General features: G+C 36.6%; 1 protein-coding gene across 1 annotated transcript in view; it reads left to right on the top strand.

The window, feature by feature from the left end:
* LOC121386188 (protein SMG5-like) overlaps nucleotides 1-16,450 on the top strand; it is a 74,278-nt gene that overhangs the window by 6,213 nt on the left and 51,615 nt on the right. Inside the window, exons 2-14 of the mRNA XM_041517023.1 lie at nucleotides 117-215; nucleotides 1,181-1,304; nucleotides 2,069-2,225; nucleotides 3,137-3,256; nucleotides 4,039-4,128; nucleotides 5,270-5,348; nucleotides 6,507-6,632; nucleotides 9,172-9,243; nucleotides 10,883-11,076; nucleotides 11,578-11,721; nucleotides 13,354-13,493; nucleotides 14,601-14,706; nucleotides 15,525-15,953. Coding sequence (XP_041372957.1) covers nucleotides 117-215; nucleotides 1,181-1,304; nucleotides 2,069-2,225; nucleotides 3,137-3,256; nucleotides 4,039-4,128; nucleotides 5,270-5,348; nucleotides 6,507-6,632; nucleotides 9,172-9,243; nucleotides 10,883-11,076; nucleotides 11,578-11,721; nucleotides 13,354-13,493; nucleotides 14,601-14,706; nucleotides 15,525-15,953 — 1,880 coding nt within the window. The remainder of the gene's footprint in view (nucleotides 1-116; nucleotides 216-1,180; nucleotides 1,305-2,068; nucleotides 2,226-3,136; nucleotides 3,257-4,038; nucleotides 4,129-5,269; nucleotides 5,349-6,506; nucleotides 6,633-9,171; nucleotides 9,244-10,882; nucleotides 11,077-11,577; nucleotides 11,722-13,353; nucleotides 13,494-14,600; nucleotides 14,707-15,524; nucleotides 15,954-16,450) is intronic.

Raw genomic sequence — 16,450 nt, forward strand, 5'->3', positions numbered from 1 at the left:
ATTTAAAAAACAAAACTGATTCCGTGGCTAGTGATTCTTCCTAGAAGCTCAGAACAGTGTGTTTTAATATTGGTTTTCATCTGTTTTTATTTCTTTATCTTTTTGTGTATTTACAGATCAGCATTGGAGGCCATCCGGCAGCTTGATCAAATCAGCAAAGAAAAGAAAGCGTACAGAAATGTCTTCCTGCCAAATGCTGTCGGTTTGAGGAACAAGTAGGTTATCTTACTGGTATCTCTAATCTGCATTAAATTACTTTGCACACATGCATGTATGAGGCAAGATGCTACACAATACAGGCATGTGTGCAGGTGTGGGTTTTAGGAGTCGAAGCTCCCTGCTCCAAATACATTTTTGTTTTTAAAATATATTTTCAGGGGGAGCCTGACCTAAACCCCCACTAGTAACTTTCTTTAGTGTAGACCCCCCTGCATAATTACCTGCAGTATTTCGGAATGAATGAGATGAGTTGTAAGATTGGTCACCATCAGTGGACCTGTCATGTTTTTCTTTCTGTTCCAGTCAGTGCCTCTTGATTGGTATACTAAAAACCATGGTATATGCTGTCCTGCCAATGGTAAAATACATGTAAAAGATACCTTGCTTCTGTTTGGTAGTTGTGGCCTTTGTTGTGGAAGCATGATTTTTATATTCAATTATGCAATTTTTCTTCTTTGTATCTTCCTGTTTTTAACATGATTAAAAAAACCCCAACTACTGTCAGTTATTAGGATTAACTACTAAAAGAACAAAAGTAGTTAAAGTTTGTTTGTTTAACGACTCCACCAGAGCACATTGATTTATTAAACATCGGGTATTGGATGTCAAACATTTGGTAATTCTGACATAATACAGTCTTCCCACTACAGTTTTAATTAGTAGAAAGGGATCTCTTATATGCATCATCCCACAGACAGTATAACATATACCATAGCCTTTGATATACCACTGATAGTTGCACTGGCTGAAATTATGGAATAGTACTAAAAGAGCACACCTGGTATTTTGTTTATATATTATTATAAATAGATTGTGTTAAGGATTTAAGTTGGACCTCTTTCAGTTGTTTGACAGTTTAATAATGAAACTGTTTGTAAAATTCAGCGTTTGTTATTATTTGGCATTTTTAGCAAGTGACGGCTTAACGTTGTGTAATATGAATTAATTTTGCTTGCCACAGGCTGAAGGAATACTGTGAGAAGTTGATGTTCTACAATCCTGCCGACTATGGACGTAAAGCGGAGGAGGTGCTGTGGAGGAAAGTCTTCTACGACATTATCCAGGTTGTCAAGCACAACAGGAAGGTGAGTGGATATGTTTATAATCATTTGTTCAGTTCTGCTTTTAAGGGAGCAATTTATCACACTCCCCATTGCACCTGCAACTTAAACCTGTTGGTTGCCCCCCACCCCTCCAAAAAATTGTTCTTCGATAAAATGACAAACTCTTAAAAATTATAATATCCATTTCGATATTTGCAACTTTTAAAAATACTCTGCTAACGCTGTTGTGGCTAAATCTAGGAGTCTGCTTGATCCCTCTCCTGTTTCTATAATGATAGATTGTAGATTTAATGTTTTGTTATATACATAATTGAACTGACATTGGCTTCAATGGTACAGCAGTGGTACTGTGATGTTGAGGCTGTTCAGTTTTGGTTTTATACACCTCTGCCTACCCCAATACAACCCAGGATATATATACTGACCATTACTATATAATTGGGATATGAAAAACCATGGTGTATACTATCCTGTATTTGTATGTGATTTGGCATTTCTGACATGCCAGTTATTTGCAGATGAGCATTCTCTTATAAAACTACATATATGTGTGCCACATTGGCTATGGAAGTACATTATTGAATGTGTGTGATGGTGAAGTAAGGTAATCATTCTGTCCTTGTTATAAAGTGCTCCCACATAGCAAGTGTAAATTTTACTATTATCTCAGTTGGTAGAGCACTGGACTCTTGCAATGAGAGTTTGTAGTTTAAATCATCTCGATGCAGGTTGATTTTTCTATTATATTATTACTCGTGTTTACAAGTACTTCTGTTTAATTTCAGCACATACGACCTCACGGTTCCTTGGAGACGGCGTACCGCTCTCACCTGGCCGCTGCGACAGGCTATTACAGACACCTGCTGTTCCGACTGCAGCAAGACTTCTCGCTCAAACTGTCGGGATTTGTCGACTTCCACATGGTCACAGACAAAGAGACTGGTCAGTTTTAGATCATATTTCAACATGGTTACAGACAAAAAAACTGATCAGTTTTAGATATTATTTCAACATGGTTACAGACAAAAAAACTGATCAGTTTTAGATATTATTTCTCTGGGGAACTTATATGTCCACATGGTCATTGGGGCGGGACGTAGCACAGTGGTAAAGAAACGGCTCACTTGATGCTTGATTGATCTAGGATCGATTCCTGTCAGTGGGCCCGGCCCATTGGGCTATTTGTCATTCCAGCTTGTGCTTAACAGCTGGTAAAACAAAGGCCGTGATATTTACTATCCTGTCTGTGGGATGATGCACATAAAAGATCCTAATTAGTAATGCTAAAAAAGTGTTGCCCTATTGTGGTGGCAGTGGGTCTCCTCTGTCATTGTCTATTGTCCTTAACCATATGTTTGATACCATGTAACCATAGATAAAAATGTGTTGAATGTGTCGTTAAATAAAACATTTCTTTCCTCACAACTGTGCAAGGGGTTATATATCCAGAGGTATGCCTACAGTGGTTGGCATTGGTTGGGTCCGTAGGGTCAGGATCTAGCTCAGTCAGTTGAGCTCTCACCTGAGGTGCCTGCATCGTAGGATCGAATTACATCAGTGGTCCCATTCTCCGATTAGGTATTTTCCCATCTCAATCAGTTCACCATTACAAAGGCCATGATATGGGCTGTCCTGTTTGTGGGAAAGTGCATGTAAAAGATATCTTACAGCTAATGGAAAAATGTCGAACTTCTCCTCTGAGACTTCGTGTCAAGAAATTTCCAAATGTTTGACAATATTGTTTGGTTTGTCCACCCCTTCTGTATGTCCATCCATCTGTTCAGATGCACAAATGACATCATATCTTCAGTCAGACTGATAAAATCTTAAGTGTTGTTTTTGTTTTTCTTCAGGTGCGATTTCCAGGCGACACACGGGCAGTAATAATGTCATGACGAAGAAAGTGCCCCCATCTGTACAGGAGTGGGCACAACGGGCCTGCCACAGATGTCTTATTTGTCTAGGAGACATTGGTTTGTTGATTTAATGTATTCTTATAAAGATACCATTTTAGTAGTACTGTAGGATGATTTGTACAGATTTTATTTATGATTTTTTGGTTAAAATTATTATTTGGGTGGTGGAAGGAAATAAACGAAGAAGGACAACAATAGCTGAAGCAATATTAAAGGAAGATGGGGTGATTTTTATGAATTGGTTATGATATATCAAACATTGGTAGAAAATAATATTGACTACAAAACCTGCCTTTTATAATAAGTTTGTTTAAATTAACTGTTATTATTTGGATGGAAATATAGAAGACTTTTTTTTATTCACTCTCGTACTTATAACTTGGATGAACTAGAAACCCTTTTTTATACGCCAGTTTATGTTGGGCCGTATTATGATGGCGTTGTCCGTCTGTCCATCTGTTAAAGTTTTCTTGTCCGGACCATATCTTGCATACAGATGCATACAGGACCATCAAACCTCACACGTAGGAAAAACTTGGGATGGCAGTGTATTGCGTACTATTACTAGGTCACTGACCTATGTTTCACGATCTACTACACATAACAGTAAATCCTTATCTGGATCATATCTTACATACAGATGCATACAGGACCATCAAACTCATATCTTGCATACAGATGCATACAGGACTATCAAACCTCGCATGTAGGAACAATTTCACATAATTAGAATTGAATCATCCCCGTAACATATTCATTAATATAGATATTGTCTTCCATCAAACTCCTGATGGGCGTATCATGCACCTCACCGGTACTCTTGGTTTTTGTTTTTCCAGCACGCTACCAGCAAGACTTTGACAGTGACCTGAGCGCAGCAACGGCTGCCAGATACTACTACCAGGCCTTGGTCCTGTTTCCCGATATTGGTTAGTCCATTACCGTTTACAATATAGCAACAACATTTGGTATTTTCTTTTCTACTTAATCTGACCGTATACAATGGTATATTTCACCTATATTATTAGACTAGCCTGAACATCCCAACAGCCAATGGGATGGCTTAAAAACTTCCAATGAGTCTTCGTCTTCCTGTTCTGGCCACATGACTAAAGCTTCCTTCTTTTTTCTTCGCTGGTTTGTTTCGGACGTCTTTTTTTCTTTGCTCCAGTCAAATCTAAGTCATAGTATTTTTTTTGGTTGATTTAGTATTATTTTTTTATCAATCAGTGATTTGATAAAATCTAGATGTATATTCTAAAACCGGGAGTGTGAGGTTTGGATGTACTGACAAGATATCATGAAACGTTTTGTATTCCTTTATTGGCCAAATGGGAGTGTAGGGACATAGCCCAGTGGTAAAGCACTCACTTGATGCACTGTCGGTGGGCCCATTGGGCTATTTCTAGTTCCAGCAGTGCACCAGGACTGGTATATCAAAGGCTGTGGTATGTGCTATCCTGTCTGTGGGATGGTGCATATAAAATATCCCTTGCTATTAATGGAAAAATGTAGCGGGTTTCCTCTCTAAGACTACATGTCAAAATTGACATCCAACAGCCGATGATTAATAAATCAATGTGTTCTAGTGGCGTTGTTAAAACAAACTTTTATTGGCCAATGTGTTTTAATGGTGTGGGGTTGTTACATATTCATTTAATAATGTAATACCCAGAATCATTTGTGCATGACATCAGAAGTCTTACTACAACATTTGTTTTCTAAATATTGTACAAAATTAGAAAAATATGCTATGATAGCATGCATTGTTCTCAACTTTTTTAATACCTATAAAATCTACATAACAGTAATAAAATGAAAGAAAATATTATTTTTCTAAATAAAATATGTTGTTAACATGGAATCATTTCAACCAAATTTAAATTATTTATGAACACTAACAATATTTGAATTTACTATTAAAAAGTAAAAAAAAATTCCATATTGTATGTTGCATTCAGAAATGTGGTCTGAAATAACTCATTACTAATAAAATACAGTATATGAAGACTTACCGTATTATAAATACACGTTCTTGTATAATGGAGTGTTTTATTTGCTTTGTTACAGGAATGCCTCATAACCAGCTGGGAACGCTGTCTGGGTCTCACTACTACAGTTGTGAGGCGGCATACCATTACATCAGATGGTAAGCTCCAGGACAGTGGTCAGCTACTTCCCGATGCCCGTGCTTATAAAACATTTAGAGTCCAGACTCGATCTTAAATGACGTCACACGCATGCAGTTTGTATGGCGTTGCTATGACGTTAACTGTTTTAGAGTCCAGACTCGATCTTAAATGACGTCACACGCATGCAGTTTGTATGGCGTTGCCATAACATTAACTGGTTTAGAGTCTCGAGTTTAGACTCTAAAAGTTTTATAAGCACCAGGCCAGATTTAAGCTGCCAATAGAATGATATGAACAAAATTCTAATTTGGCAAAATATTTTAATTAATTTCATCAAAATGTTTTAATTGAAAAAAAAAGAAGCTTATTTATTAAGTGTTTGTTTTGTGTGGCTTAACATTGCTACACATTTGAAAAACAAAATTTTCCAAATTGCTAAATGTTTTGTGGACAGCTGAAACTTTGACAGTAGTGATGGTATTCAAAAGAGCCATGTAAAAGAATATAGCATATTGAAATGCACAACTAGTTACGAGTTATGTCAGGTATATGAAAAGCCATGCCATGTGGTGTACTGTCTGTGACCAAGTGCATGTAAAAGATCCTTTGTTGCAAATTGGAAGGACATCTTATGTTGTCTCACCAAGTGTCACATTTACACTTAATAGAGCCTGATTAAAAATTGTGTTGGTGTGTCATTAAACAAACTATCACATACTATCACGTGAATATATACTATCATGTGAATATATGTATATAGAGACCGGCCTCGGTGGCGGCGTGGTTAGGCCATCGGTCAACAGGCTGGTAGGTACTGGGTTCGGATCCCAGTCGAGGCATGGGATTTTTAATCCAGATACTGACTCCAAACCTTGAGGGAGTGCTCCGCAAGGCTCAATGGGTAGGTGTAAACCACTTGCACCGACCAGTGATCCATAACTGGTTAAACAAAGGCCATGGTTTGTGCTATCCTGCCTGTGGGAAGCGCAAATAAAAGATCCCTTGCTGCTAATCGGAAAGAGTAGCCCATGAAGTGGCGACAGCGGGTTTCCTCTCAAAATCTGTGTGGTCCTTAACCATATGTCTGACGCCATATAACCGTAAATAAAATGTGTTGAGTGCATCGTTAAATAAAGCATTTCTTTCTTATATGTATATACACCTATATGTTGCAGCATGTCTTCAGAGAAGTCTTTTGAAGGAGCCTTTGGGAACTTGAAGCGTTTATTCGAAAAGAATTTGAAACGGTACCAGGACTTAGAACAATACGCAGCCAGAGACTTCTCGCCTGAACAACAAAGGTACACTTTAGTCTAAAGTGCATTGTTGGGATGTGATTGTAGAAAACCAAGAGCTGGGATATAGTACAGGGCCCAATTTCACTAAACATCGTAAGCCTAGTTTTGCACATAAAAGTAAATCTACGACTAAATCACAATTCTTATTACTATTAACAGTACAACAAATTAAGTTTGAAAAACACATATTTAATTTTCTTTTTTCCTTAACATACCATATATTGCCGTGTATTAGCCGACTCCTTGATATGCCGACCTCTTATTTTAACCCTAACTATCTAATCATCGGCCTTGTGTATAAGCCTAAGTCATCTTTTGTCCAGTTGTATGTTATATCGATTTCAATAATACTGTCAGCAAATAGACTTGTGCTTTTCTTGTTCATTATATTTGTTTTCCCTTTAATTATTACAAAAACGGTAATCACGATCGCAATTAACGCGGCAATGCTAACCATCTACCATGCCGTTAAAAATAATTTAGAACTGATAAAGCATAACAGAAAAAGAAATAATTCAAGCTGTAACAACATATCACTGCACACAAGTAATTAATTTATTCACTGGACAGCAAAAAGTAAAATCATTGAGGCATGTTTAATCCCCCACCACACACACAGAAACAAAAGATTATGCAGTCCATGACTGTAGCTGTTCACTGTATATGGTATGGTCATGTGACAGTTGTGGGAGTAATTATCGTCCTGAAATTCATGTTATGTTTTTTCAGTCTGTTATGTTAATAATGAGCTTAATTTATTTATGGCATTACTTTACAGTTTAATGCACCCTCCCAACAAAACAATAATATTAGAAATATAGTACTTGTTTGAAGAAAAAACACTGTTTTGTATCTTAAATTTGCTATATGAAAGACTGGTCCCAGCACAGGTCAAACAAAGATGGCGGACAGTTGGCAAGAATACGTTTTTACCATAGAAATGACAATAAAACAAATAATTTTTTATTATTATTCATCAAACTTATAATGCATTCAAGAACAAAAAACTGCATAATATTGCATGATGGGGTGTTTTATTTACACTGCACAAATTATTGTTACTTAATCTGTGAAAGGCTATGGGTCTGATCAAAATTTATAAGTCGAGGTCGGCATATTTTCGATCGGAATTTTATACTCCCAATTTGTTGCCTCCATATATAAGCCGACTCTCTTCTTTTGGAAAGTGTTTCTAGACTTCAAAAGTCGGCTAATACACGGCAATATATGGTACGCCAACTTCTGTAATGATGTAATTTTCTGCTTGAAATAGACACCAAACACATGTAAATGCATGACCGGTAGTAGCAGACGTAAACTTAAGATGTTTAATGAAATGGGGTCCTGGGCCCCGTTCCACAAAGCGATCTTAGCCCTAAGATTACTTTAAGCGCATAGCTACCCTATGCACTTAAGTTGATCTTAGGGCTAAGATCGCTTCGTGGAATGGGACCCTGGATTGTTGAATAGTCGGTGGTGGACTAGCAGTACCAATAAATATGTGTTCAATATTTGAATTGCAGGAGTTGGAATTACTAATACCAAATTTTGGTTAAATAGCCATTCAATATTGTATTAAAAAAATTCCATGTCCAGAACTCACTGTGTAATTGCCAATTGCTAATTTTTAACAAAATGACTACAACGTTTAATCTTCGGCTAATAAAATGTTCCATAAATTAACAACATTTTTGTAATTTTCAAGGAAATATTCTACATACAGGAAAATTGACTAAGTTGTGTCATCTTCACTCGGATATAGAAGTCATTCAAGATTTCACTTTTGCATGATTTCTCATTTCATTGCAACTTATTACGGCAAAGTGCTGATAAATAGCATAGATAGATTATGTCGCAACAATGAGTTTTTTCTCTGATTATCTAAACCAAGTTACCACCTGAACTAAGTATTACAATCATTGGCATTGCCAGGCTTTTATATTGGGTGTGGGGGGGGGGGGGGGGTGTGGTGTGTGCACTCACAATATATGATTCTGCTAATTATTATATATATAAAACAAAGTTAGAAAAGAGTACATTAAATGAAACTGGAGTTAATAATTTCATCAAAGACAAGTTACAAATAGAGAAGTACATATATTATAAACACTCTTTACATACAAAATTTGACGACAACTGGGAACCTTGGTTGAGAGTTCTAGAACACTACAGTTGAGACACTTATTACTTTTATTACATATATCTACTTATCTTTTATCGTTACCTTATATCTTTATTTAGACTATATTTTATTTCCACTTTGTAATTGCTCTATTTCATTGTGATATCAATATGTTGTATTATTTTCAGATTAACAAATTTAAATATATTTTTTTTAATTCTGCTAATTCCTGCTTTTACACATGTTGCAGGCAAATAAAAAAGGTGGTGGTGGGGGAAAAAGAGTTGTGGTGGGGGGGGGGTATTAACATATTTCAGACAACTTATAACTGGTGATTTTGAAGAAAAAAAAATATGGTGTTAAACAAAACATTCCTACCCTTTTTTGTTTCTTACGAAAGACTTGTGGTTTTATTTACAGGACACATGACATCCGTCGTTTTCTTATCCGGTTTTTATATCTGCTTGACCTGTTCTTTGAGACCTCGCGAAGGTAAGTGAATATAAATTTAACCTCTGCGTGCTCTTACAAACTGTGGTTAGTTTAATGAGTCTTTTTAGGGCGGGACATAACTCAGTAGTAAAGCACATGCCTGATGCGTGGTCGGTCTAGGAATCTAGGATCAATCCCCATCGGTGGGCTATTTCTCATTCCAGCCAGTGCACCATGACACGTAATCGAAGGCCATGGTATGTGCTTTTCTGTCTGTGGGATGGTGCATATAAAAGATCCCTTGCTACTAATGGAAAAATGTAGCGGGTTTCCTCTCTATGACTGTCAAAATTACCAATAGTCGATGATTAATAAATCAATGTGCTCTAGTGGTGTTGTTAAACAAAACAAACTTATCTTTTTTTTAATGAGTCTTTTTATCTGAGAGTGACAAGAAGTTTGTTTTGTTTAATGATACCACTAGAACACATTGATTGATTAATTAATCATCGGCTATTGGATGTAAAACATTTGGTCATTCTGACTCGTATTTATAGGACAATGTTCATACAGATCATGGAAATGTGGAAAGTTATGGAATTAGCAAATTTCATTTTCTAAGCCTGGAAAGTCATGGAATTTGTGAGTTGGATCAGTAAAAGTCATGAAATGTTGGGTCATGGAAATTTACAGAATTTTGAGTTGGGTCATGGAAAGCCATGATAATTTGAATTGGGTCATGAAATTTTGAGTTGAGTCATGGGAAGGCATGTATTTTTGAGTTTGGTCATAAGAAATCATTGAATTTTGAGTGGGGTCACGGAAACTTGAGTTGGGTCATGGAAAGTCATGTAATTTTGAATTGGGTCATGTCAAGTTATAGAATTTTGAGTTAGGTCATGGACAGTCATGGAATTTTTAGTTGGGTCATGGAAAGTCATGAAATTTTAAATTGAGTCATATCAAGTCAATGAATTTTGAGTCGAGTCATGGAAAGTCAATGAATTTTAAGTTGAGTCATGGAAAATTAAAATTAGTTGATAATTAATTTGTTTCTGATTTACAACTAGTCAAGATGAGAGTGATATTTCATGTCAACACAGTTGTACATGTAATATTAATAGATTATGTTGACAAATGCGAATTTTTTTTTTGAAAATCCTTACAAAAAAGTCCAGGAATGCTTAAACGGGAATATCAAATATTATAAGTTTTACTTGATCTTTCACCAAGTGCGGGGCGGGACATAGCCCAGTGGTAAAGCGTTCGCTTAATGCACAGTCGGTCCAGGATTGATCCCCGTCGGTGGACCCATTGGGCTATTTCTCGTTCCAGCCAGTGCTCCACAACTGGTGTAACAAAGGCTGTGGTATGTACTATCCTGTCTGTGGTATGGTTCATATAAAAGATCCCTTGCTGCTAATCGAAAAGAGTAGCCCATGAAGTGGCGACAGTGGGTTTTTTCTCTCAATATCTCTGTGGTCCTTGACCATATGTCTGATGTCATATAATCGTAAATAAAATGTGTTGAGTACGTCGTTAAATAAAACATTTCCTTCCTTCCTTTTCACCAGGCGCATTTTCCCTCTAAACCAAATGGACTGGTCTCAAAAATCTAGCAGCCAATCTCTTGCTGTTAATTAATATATATTTTTTCTTTTTTAAAGATCTAATGTACTTAAATATTTTTATTCTACAGAACTGACATCAATGAGGTTTCCTCTTGTTGCCAAGCGACCCTGCATGACTTCAACCTGTGCATGTTCTACGAACCGGTAACCAGTGCCGATGGTGATGATGGTGACGATGTTGAGCTGCAATACCTCGACGATGACATTGTGTTTAAGGTGGTCGTGATCTGCATCGCCACCGTCTACCTCCTGCAGAGACAGTGTGAGTGAGAGAAGAATGACATAGAATCATTTAAAGTAGCAGGCCAATGTTACATATATACTGAGCAACAAAAAATATACTGATAAATACAGTTACCCTCTATATACGCCCGAGAGAGAGTGAGGGAGAGAGGGAGAGTATGTATTGGTGAATATCATACCATTCATCCATCCATCCATCCATCTTACTATCCATCTTACTATCCATCTTACCGTATCCATCCATCCGTCCGTCCGTCCATCCATGCATGCATGCATCCACCTTCTCAACCATCCATCCATCCATCCATCCATCCATCCATCCATCCCCTTACTGAACCATCCATACATCAATCCATAAACCCACCCATACCCACCCAAACCCATTAGTCCATCTGTCCGTCTACCCACCCACGCATCATACATCCATCATCCTATTATAACCATCCATGCATCCATCCATCCATCCATCCATCCATCTTATCGTCCATTCATTTTTTAATTTAATTTTTTTTTATTTCAGGTTCCCATCAGGTGTCTGCTGCCATGGCGTTTCTGCTGGCACTGTTCTCTCATATCGTCAACCACATGGTCGTTCGTCTGCAGGGAGCCCTGTACGAGAAGGAGAACCCAAACAAGCTGCTTCAGACAAGCTGTACTCTGGCTGGTAAATTCTCAAAAAGAATTCAGTATTTCTTCCGATTTGGGGTATTAATTAATTAACTCAGTGTTGCATTAGGCACTAAAATTTATGTAGTGCTAAGATATATAACCCTAAAATATATTGTTTTTTTTGGGGGGGGGGGGAATAAGGAAGTCTTGCCATTAACTCAATTTGCATTAGGCACTAAAAACGACATAGTGCTAAGAAATATAACTCTTACCCTAACCTAATCCTAAAATATATCAAGTTTTGTTAGAGGGGGAAATAAGGAAGTCTTGCCATTAACTCAGTGTTGCATTAGGCACTAAAATCGACATAGTGGTAAGAAATATAACTAACTCTACACTAACCTAACCCTAAAAATATCAAGTTTTGTTAGGGGTGGGGAATAAGGAAGTCTTGCCAATATCAAGCTGTACTTTGTCTGGTAAAATTTCTTACCCTTTGGGTATTAATTAATTAATTCAGTGATGCATTAAGCACTAAAAACAACATTGTGCTAAGATATATAATTAACCCTAACATATTTTACAAATTTTTTCGGGGGAAAATAAGGAAGTCTTGCCGGTATCTCGGCTAAGTTGTTATTACACATCTTGTTAGATAGATAAGATACTCAACATATTCCCTAAGCAAAGTTTTTCCACCAGACTGAACCTTTTACAAGCCTTTACTCCATTCCTCTGATCCGCCTCCGGTCGGTCGTCTTCTCCATCCGTCGATGATGAACTTGCGTCATTCTCGTTAGTAGCATTGTTAGCTAAATAACAGGCAGGCAGGCAGGCACATGACTAGTTGAATCGGGATATTGTTTTTAACAAGGACCTTATTTTCATATACATTTTGACACATTCTATGATCATGATTGATTTTTATTGATAATATTAAAAACTCTTTATTATATTAATACATGGTTCGACTATGTTTAATAATATTTTAAACAGTCATGCAATAAATACAGTAATAAGGCATGAACGTAACCACCATAGTAGCCCCCCAAAAAAACACAAAAAACAAACAAATTTCCACATGAAGCATATTTGTTTTTGTTATGCTTATTCTGATCTCTAACTAATAAAATCACACACAGACATTCCCCCCACCCTTCAAAAAAAAAAAGAGAGAAAAGAATCACCCAGTCTGTTGTTTTCCCATACTCTTGACAAGTATTTCTTTTTAAAACAAAAATATTCTTTTTTAAAAGATACGGGTGGGATGTAGTCCATTGGTAAAACGCTTACTTAATGCACGGTCAGTCTAGGATCGATCCCTGTTGATGAGCCATTTGGGCTATGTGTTGTTGTTGCCAGTGCACCACAACTAGTATATCAAAGGCTGTGGTATGTGTTATCCTGTCTGGGGGTATGGTACATATAATTGATCCCTTGCTACTAATAGAAAAATTTACCAGGTTTCCTCTGTAAGACTGTGTCAAAATTACCAAATGTTTGACATCATAGCTGATGATTATTAAATCAGTGTGCTCTAGTGGTGTCTTTAAACAAAACAAACTTTAACTATTGGGTGCACAGACAATAATATCTAGAGTAGTGCAAAAAAAAAGTACATCTTTGTCCTCAAGTGGGCCTGTTAATGTTGTCACACCTATCATATATGTCTTTTAATTTTATTTAGCTAACAATGCTACTAACGAGAATGACGCAAGTTCATCATCGACGGATGGAGAAGATGACCGACCGGAGGCGGATCAGAGGAATGGAGTAAAGGCTCAGGGGAAGGAGAAAGATGGCAGGGATGATGACAAGGAATCCAAGGTTCATCTCAAGCACAAAATATTTTTAAAAATATGTACTGGTTGACAGTTTCCGCTTCCGCGATCCAAAATAGCTATTAATTTTTGTGTGTGCTCTTTTTTTTTGTATTTGACATTAGTTTTTGTGTAATTCTGTCAGTAACATAGTAGTAGGTTTTATATATTTTGTCTAAATGGGTAAATTTGGTGTTTTTAAAAGTATTTATAAAATACTGATGTATTAAAAGAAAATTCTAACATTGTTTTTTGTAACTTATTTCAGTTTATTACCCCAGCAGGCACTTATAACGGGGAAAATAAAAATCATGTCTAACGAACAATACTATTGGAGGATTTGACAGTTACAAACCAAAGACCTTGTCGGTACTGAATATGACATCACGATTTAGTAAACACACACAATGACGTCATGTAGTTTAAAGAGTTTGCGTTTACGGCTGTTTGTTTTGGGTGTTAAATTTACAACAAAATGTAATTTTAATGCAATAGTAATAATAAAGACAACTTTTGTTTTTGAAAATGATCTATGAATGTGATTAAATTACAAAGTTATAGCAATACTGAGAACAGTGCATAAAGTGGTTTATATCCTTTCTATACATGTACGTGCATGTGTGTTGAAAATAAAGGCTTTCAGAGAAAAAATAACTCGGGTAATAAATAGAATAACAAACTCGGCACCAATTATTATCAAATTTATGTCCCTCGTGAAATAATTTACATTTGTCACTCGCTAAAGCTCGTGACAATTGAAAATTATTTCACTTGGGACATAAATTTGATAATAACTGGTATCTCGTTTATTATCCTCTATTTAATTTGGCGTAATAAGAAAAATAAAAGTGGTTTGGAAATATAAAAAAAACTCACTATTTTTGGCACCCAATTTAGAAAACAGTCTGCTCAGAAATAAGTTGTAGTACATACCACAGTAAAAAAACAACATTCCCTGATGGGAAGGACTATAGATTCATTATCAGGTATGCACTTTTTTTATGTCCTTGATTATTAGTGGTTATTAAAACAATACTTGTTACTCATTACATCTAATTGGGAATGTTATTATCACATAATATAGTTACATTCAGTCATGTGATGTTTGTTACAGAAATCTACACATGGTCGTTTGCGTAATATGCGAAGACGTCGCAGAAGGCAACACAGTGACAGCAGTGAAGGGTCGGACCTGTCCTCGGAGAATGATCTTAGTGAAGGTGAGGCTAATATGACCTACTATGTTGACCTACTAAAGAGAAAGTGGCATGGATTCTGTGACTTGAAATATACTCTTCAGCTAACGCTCGTTGTCAGCTAGTGTTAGAAAAAGTACGAATCTCGGGAATTAAGGTCTGAGATTTTAAAAACAAAATTACTTTTTTTTTTTTTTACTAACATAAATAGAAAAATATTTGACTGTTTTTGTATAAAAATGCATTTGCATTTACTACCAGGGGCGTCGGCTGAACCAAATGGTCCGCTTTCAGAACTAAAACATACAGGTTTATACATAAAGAGTTTCTGGTGGTGCAAAAACAAAATAGAAAAAGGGTCCACTTGGTTTATGTACGAACCCCCCCAGGTCCAGATCACATTATGCCCCTGACTACAAACATCTGGACAACCAAAAACACTTAACACATTTTCATGCAGGGCTCACACTGGAACAGATTTTGGATTGGCCAATTTTCAGGTATATAGAATCTTTCTTTAAAAATTCTTAAAATGTGGTTAATTAAAAAAAACCATATGATCAGTTAAAGTCTAAATATTGTACCATTTTTGTAATAAAAATTTGCAACTAGCTAATTTGGCAATGGACAGGGTGTGCTGAATTGACTCATAGACTAAGCCTTTCGTCATTATAATAATGGCATGCTGTCACATCCACAATGTAATTAAGTTAATTGTGTGCTGTCACGCTTTGTAAGGGTTAAGCAAGATATTGTAATGTATAATGTTAATTTTTTTTTATTACTTTCAAATTAGGATATGTGCCTTTAAGATAACCTTGACATATATATTTGTTCTTCAGGAAATGAAGATTTGGACGATGGTGAAGTATTTTCCGATGGCTCGGAGGACGACCTCGTAACATTCTTTGACGAATCCGACTCGGACTCGGACGCACTCACAGAAAATCACGACCCGCCCTCTGGCTTTTCCGAGTCTGTAGAACAACGACCTACGAAGACCCGGGCCCCTGGCCACTGTCAGATGAACAACAACTCCAAGTTCGCAGCGCAGGGTTCGAACCCCGTGAACGGGTCGGGCTGGAACGAGGGCAGTTCTAGTGAGAATTTGGCCTCTCTTTCTTCCGAGCTGTTCTCGACGTCGATGATGTTTCTAGGACAGGACTTGTCGTTCAATCTGCAGAATTCGTCTCAGTTTGAAAATGATATTGCCGAGTTCGAGAATGCTAAGGATATTATACAGGCCAGGAAGGACGTACCTGTCCCACCAGGTTAGGCTATAATAAAACACTAATTACCAACACAGCTAAATAGAAACAACACAAACATTAGCAGGGCTAGCTCTGGGTGAGTAGAATGGTTCGCCAAATTATCTCCAAAAATGTGAAACCCACAGTTATTTTCCAACAAAATATCAATTATTACATGATATTTTTTCACCAAATTAGAAATAAAATTTATTCACCAATTTTTATTAAATTTCTCAATTGGAGAATTTGTGGTGTAGCAGAGCTAGTCCTGCATTAATGTTAAGATGGTAACTCTAGCTATTAAAACAATCATAGTTTTCTCAGAACTTATAAGTTGACACATACTGGAATGAATGAATGAATAGGCGAGTGAACAAAACAAACAAATGTTTAACAACATCCAGGCCTACTCTTCCACTCGCGAATTATAAATTTTAAAAATAATTGCAAAATTTAATTTTTAGTGTTATCAAAAACATTTCGTGGAAGAATTGAAAATAACTGGGTTTTCCAATTTT

This window comes from Gigantopelta aegis, chromosome 2, assembly GCF_016097555.1.
Source record: "Gigantopelta aegis isolate Gae_Host chromosome 2, Gae_host_genome, whole genome shotgun sequence".
NCBI lineage: Eukaryota > Metazoa > Mollusca > Gastropoda > Neomphalida > Peltospiridae > Gigantopelta > Gigantopelta aegis.